General features: G+C 39.8%; 1 protein-coding gene across 4 annotated transcripts in view; it reads left to right on the top strand.

Moving 5' to 3' along the window:
- Positions 1-6,207, top strand: part of adgrb3 (adhesion G protein-coupled receptor B3) — a 136,623-nt gene that overhangs the window by 64,478 nt on the left and 65,938 nt on the right. For all 4 annotated transcript variants that reach the window (XM_074646363.1, XM_074646362.1, XM_074646361.1 and 1 more), the window contains exons 5-6: positions 3,666-3,830; positions 4,582-4,746. In XM_074646363.1, coding sequence (XP_074502464.1) covers positions 3,666-3,830; positions 4,582-4,746 — 330 coding nt within the window. The remainder of the gene's footprint in view (positions 1-3,665; positions 3,831-4,581; positions 4,747-6,207) is intronic.

Genomic DNA, 6,207 nt, shown 5'->3' with positions numbered 1-6,207 from the left:
GGGCAATTAGATTAAGCACCAATAGCTCCAATGGAAACAAAGCATAGGCAAACAAGGTTGTCTATAAAAACATTTATCAGCAGAAAGCACTGGGAGGTTCAGTCTATAAAATATTTCATTATTGCCAATTTGATCATAAAGACCACGCCTAATTTAATAAAATTAAATTAAAAAAAACACTTTGGCACAAAGCAAAACTTACAACCATGCCAGACACATACCCTTAATAACCAGAGCAAACCAAAGACAAATGCAAAATTAAAGACTGGAATAAGTTCTGTCTTTTATTATTAACCAATTAAAAAAAAAATTATAAGATACGATCCTGGTACAAGTAAAAGATCCAATTTTGACAGTGAGCCAGTAACACCTGATAACTTAAGAATGTAAGGAAATATTATTAAAAACTTATTGCAGAAGAGCAAAAGGAAATCATTAAGATCATGATTTCACTATGTGTCATTTTTTAATGTGATTAGGTCTTTTTCATAGAGAAACTCTGAACCTAAGGACTCTGAAACTAGTCCAGTTACTTTACTGCAAGAGGCAAACCTATTGCAAAAGCACTTCCAAGTGCCTTTGATGCTTTGTTTGCATTGGTGCAAATGTAAGAGCCAAGTGTAATATTATGCACAACAGCCTTGAACTGCAGCTTTATGATAAGCGTGGATGTGATTGTATTTCTAGTGGAAAGTAGCTCAAACAGTCCTGTGGGGGAAAAAAAAAGATATGACAGCCTGCAAAAATACTATACTATACAGTCGGGCACAAGAGGAAGGCTAACAAGTTAAAAACGGTTTAAAAAATCACTGGAATGATATGAAGTAAATGAAGTAAATCCCAGTTTACCACAAATTAATGAAAACATTCTTGGCGAATGCATATGCTTTGTCTGCCATCTTGTGCTGGTCCAAGAATTTCACCTGTAACACGGCACAGTGCGATTGCTCATGGCCGTCCTTGTAAATCATGGCTGCAGTTCAGGGAAAAAACAAGAAGTGGAATTCCTATTCCGTCACTGATAAAGTAGCTTTGGCGACTGCCTGCTTTGAACTCGAAAATTTTCAAAGTAAATGCTTTGGCCACCACAGACACTTAGGTAGGAGCATCAAAACAGCGCTTAGAGGCAGCGCCTGGGACAGACGGTGGTTCCGCCTCATGGTCGACCATCAGATTGATCCTAAGATCCAACTACTATACATCTGATCCTAAGATCTAACTATTATACAGCAGGAGCTTTGAGCCTCTACACAAGCTGTGGATAGTGACCCTCTGAACAGGAACCACCAATTCCCTGTGGACAAAGTAGCCACATTTTCGAGGTCTTAAGCCCCATCCCACCAGATAGGTTGTGTGCACTGCCAATCTCCATTAATTAGTTGTTTAATTAAAATTAATTAATTACATTTATTTTGTGCCTCAGTCTTGTGACGCAGGAAATGTATAGGCATGGCCGTACCCACATCTGCCTGTTATTGCAGTTCCCTATGCACCATTGTAGCTGATAGAAAGCAAAGATTTTGCAGCTCGTTATGCTTCAGTATACCAATACTTCTGATTCTGAAAAAAATAGTTCAGTGTGATTTGGGTTTGATAATATTTCCGTCCCCTTAAAGTTCATTTTGGAGTCTTCGGTTCTGTCAGTAAATGCACTTTATCGCTGGGATCAAGAAGCCAGCAGAAACTAATAGCAGAGGTTAAACTTTTACATTTGGAGTGTGTTCATCATTTGATAACACTGTGTAGATTTAGGAACACTGCAACTGCTGAGACGAGATAGGAGGTCTCTTAAGTCTGTCTGACTCTGAGATTCCCATATTTCCCTCTCCAAAATAAAACTTTGAGCCATCAGCAAACATCCTCTGCAGTTGTATAAAGTCTCACCATCTGTCAACCAGAACCCAGTTAAACCTACCACGCAAACCAAGATGCACGAGGAGTGATGCCTTCTGCCAGCTATTATTTGAAAATAATTAAATGTAAAAAAAATAAATAAAATAAAAATTAGTCAAGTCAGTTTAATTGCACTTTGACAGGGACCACCTCATGATATTTAAAAGCATTTATTTAAAAATATGTATTTTAATAAGCAGCTGAGATGAGGAAAATTACAAATGTACCTATATTGTGGTGATAAATGTGCTTGAACATGATCTGTAGTGTTGTTAAATAGAAGAGGAAACGCAGAAAATAGTTCAACTTTCAAGTTTATTGTCATATACTGTACATTAAAAAAGTACAGTTGTACATTCAAATGTAATAAAATGCATGTGCCCTGGCTCTCTCATCCCATAAAAATGATACATAATAAGAATAAATAAGAGACAACAACAATAAGAAGAAATCCTACAATAATAAATAATTAGAAACTCAAAGCATTTCAAAAGTATCCTTTAAATAGGCGTTATCAGTCGCTATAAGCCCCATAGATGTGGGTCAATAGGGCCCTACTAGTAGGTTTTATCATCTATTCACATGGTAGATCACCAAAAGAAGGTATAAAGAAACATGACAGCGACCTCTAGCAACCGTGGTAATTATGACAGGAGCAGAAGTGGAAGTCAGGCGTCTTTGTGTTCCTACTTATTTTAACCAACAACTTATTTTCCCTAAACTTAACTAAGTGTTGTTGTTTTTTGCCTAAACCTAAAGAAGTTGTTGTTTTATTGCCTAAACCTAAAGAAGCCTTTTTGTTTGTGTTCAAAACATGACATTTCATTCAGTTTTACAACATGTTAGAACGTGTTGCTTTTAAGTTTCACCTTCACTTTTACAACGTAGTAGACGTAGTAGGCCCCTAATGACCCACATCTATGGTGCTTATAGCGACTGAAAACGCCTGTTTAATGGCCTGATAACAGTCGAATCGGGTGCAATTAAAGGTTTTTAAAATTAAAATTATTTAAAAAACAACAATATGCCTCATGAGATTTAGAGTAATTTTAATTAGGATAGCATTACTAGCATTTTAAACATTTAACATTAATTGCTCAGGCATATATATCTGATGAGGAAAACACCATATGAATACTTTTGATATGATGTCCTGTTGGATTTGGGCTGTCTAGCCGGATATTTAGTCTGAGTGGCCATTTCATTACCGATCGTAAAATGTGGGCAGAGTTATTCAGAGGTCTGGAAGCAGGTTACGGGCTGTCTGCTTTGTGCATAACCATGATAAGTATGTTGGTGTAACGACAGATTTGCAGAACCATTGTCAGCTCGCATTAACCTGAAGGTCCGCCGCTATTAGATTCCCAGTCAACCAAGAAGACTCAACAAACTGTAACGCTGTGCAGACCCGCTTCTGCTGCTCACCCACGCCTTGAAAGTCAGGTTGTTGCTATTGTAGGTTGAAAACTGCCAGGTGGAAGATTGACATATTTATCATATCCTATACCTTTCCTGAAGCATCGTTAGCGGGGGTAGCATGTATTGTATTAAATGTACAGAGGTGATTGAAGCTTGTGGCTGAGGCTGTGTGAAGCCCCACAGTCTGTCTGTGTGCTCAGTGTTTCATTCACATTAGCTTTGTTACTCGCTGATTATTTTTGATTGATTTTATTTCATTTATGGCTCAGTGCAGTCTGTTATGGGTTTTGTTTATGCCATATAGCAGAGACCAGAGACATTGATTAGGCCTGACGCCTTTTCTGTGCCCGCAGTACACGGTGTGTGGGAGGAGTGGTCACCGTGGAGCCTGTGCTCATTCACGTGTGGCCGAGGTCACCGCACTAGGACTAGGATGTGTGCCCCTCCCCAGCATGGAGGCAGGGCCTGTGACGGACCTGAGACCCAGACTAAGCTTTGCAACATAGCCCTATGCCCAGGTATCATCTGTCTGCTCTCTTAAGTATATTCAAAATATTGACAACAAAAATATCCCTGAAGGCATGACGATGAGAGGAATGTAAATGATTTCAAAAAGATCAATTATTGAGAGTGGTAGCAGTTTACTTCACACTCACTGAATCATTAATAGATACAGTATACTGCAAAGGTGAGTAAAAACCAAATGGAAGCCCAGTTTGTGGTGCATTTAAAGTAAAGGTGCTTACACAATAATGCGGTTTAGAGAACCCTGTTGAGAGTCAATACTGTAATACTGACGTCAAAATCACTTACCCGCAATTGCCTGTGAATGTTAAGCAGATTAGTGATGATGAGTTTTTTTCCACACAGTAAATGTTAGCTTTGCTCTGGTAACAGACTCAGTGAAAACCACTCAATCCCAGATGCTTTCCCTCTGCCCAGACAGGGAAAAATGGAAGGCAGCTAACAAATAGATTCTGCAGTTTGTGCCTTTGGCATTTTAATAATCTAAATCTATATATGAAAAAACACTTTTTTTTATTCTCCTTTTGCCTTTGGCTATGTTGGGTTGTTCTAACCAGAGTAGAAAAAACAGCTGTACAATTCTCCAAAATCTACAAGTAGTCATGTCATTTTGTCTTTTTTTTTTTTTTTGGCTTTCAATCTGAGAGAGAATATAGTGATCTGAATATCTCCTCCCATTTCTGTCTGCCCTCTTTTTTTCCCTTCACATGGGACATGCTTGTTGGGTTGTGGTTGGTGCCTCAGTGGACGGACAGTGGCAGGAGTGGAGCTCTTGGAGCGATTGCTCGGTGACCTGTGCCAATGGCACTCAGCAGAGGACCAGGCAGTGCTCAGCGGCCGCCCATGGGGGATCTGAGTGTCGCGGTCACTGGGCAGAAAGCAGAGAGTGCCATAATCCTGACTGCACAGGTAAAAATCCTGAGCCTCTTAATTCTGTATCCGCTTTGATGTCTAAATTCGAAAATCATGAATTGAAATGGGGGGAAAAGAGAGTCCAATATTGTCGTCGTCATCATTTCTATCAACTTTAGATAAAATATGCAGCCTGATTTTACTGTTGCGTACAGAAAACCCCTCCAGCAAGAACCCAAGCTGTGTTGTAAAAATCGAGAATAATGTTTAAGACCATGCTCTATCAATTGGATTTGTAAAATCCAGTTAGACATACTGAATGCCTTTCACATAATTCTGGGTTAGCTGTCCAAACTGTCTGTCAACATCATAGATGTATTAGAGGCTCAAAGATGTCAGCTTAGTGGTCTCCATCAGGCTTTGAATTGTCTGATCATATGAAGGGCCTGAGCACTCTCATAATCTCCTGATGCAATTTTCACTGCAGAAGCCTAAAACAGCTGGGTGCTTTCTCACTGGTATGTATGTGGCGAAGAGATTCCTCTCACATTGTTTGAAAGTCAGTGGAAATGTTGTGTAACCGGTCGACCTTATGCTCTCTCAGACCGCTAAAATAGCAAACGCTTGTGAATGCGTATTTCTAATTTGTGCTCATGATAATGAAGCAGGCGTCGCTGCTGTTTGCCTCACAGTGAGAGGATGCATTATACAGTTTATTCATTTAATAATGAGGCCCTACCTATTTAGCAATTCTTATTTGTTTCCGAGGTGAGAGATCAAACATTAGTGAGACAACGCAGTCTGAGCCTTCATTTACCAAGTCAACACGGTGTCCATGACTGCTAGAGGCGTTGCCTTGCTTTGCGGAACACAAAGAGAGATCATGGCAAACCCAAATATGTGTTTCAGAAACAATCAACTATATCTTTGAGTAATTTAGAGTGCTGAAAGGCAACAGGCATTCTTTGAAAACATGAAACAAAAAAGAATGAAGTAAAGAAAAAAGAACGGACTAATGACTACAATAAAGGCCTGTGCAGGATTTGAATCACTGTTTCCAAATTGAAAGAATTTTTCCAGGACTGCTGGCACAATGAGCTCTTTGAAAACACATGAGCATGCATCTGTCTGAGGAATCAGCTGCTCTGATGTGGAGCAGAGGCCTCGCCGTCTACTGGGATTTGATCAATGTCTCACGGATAGTTTTTAGCCAACAGGTCATAGTGGTTTCTGTTTCGTTTTCTCCTCCGGATGCGATCCCGACAGAGGTTAGTTGTAGGACACGAAATAGCCCCCGAACCTGTGAAGGAGGGGGTAAGCGGAGGTTAAAATGAGAGTGGAGTGTGTTTCCTGCTCACAGGGTGTTGTACCTTTCCGCTCAGACAAGGGCATGTGATTTACTACACCGCTGAAGGGAAGCATCTGTTTTTTTTGTCTAATGCACAGTTTAACAGTGTTAGTTACAAGGGCATAAAACATGCTGCTGGTTTTGGAAACTTCAGCATAAATGGCGTTTAA

The sequence above is a fragment of the Sebastes fasciatus genome, chromosome 9 (assembly GCF_043250625.1).
Source record: "Sebastes fasciatus isolate fSebFas1 chromosome 9, fSebFas1.pri, whole genome shotgun sequence".
Classification (NCBI taxonomy): domain Eukaryota; kingdom Metazoa; phylum Chordata; class Actinopteri; order Perciformes; family Sebastidae; genus Sebastes; species Sebastes fasciatus.
This window is presented reverse-complemented; position numbering and strand designations above follow the sequence as displayed.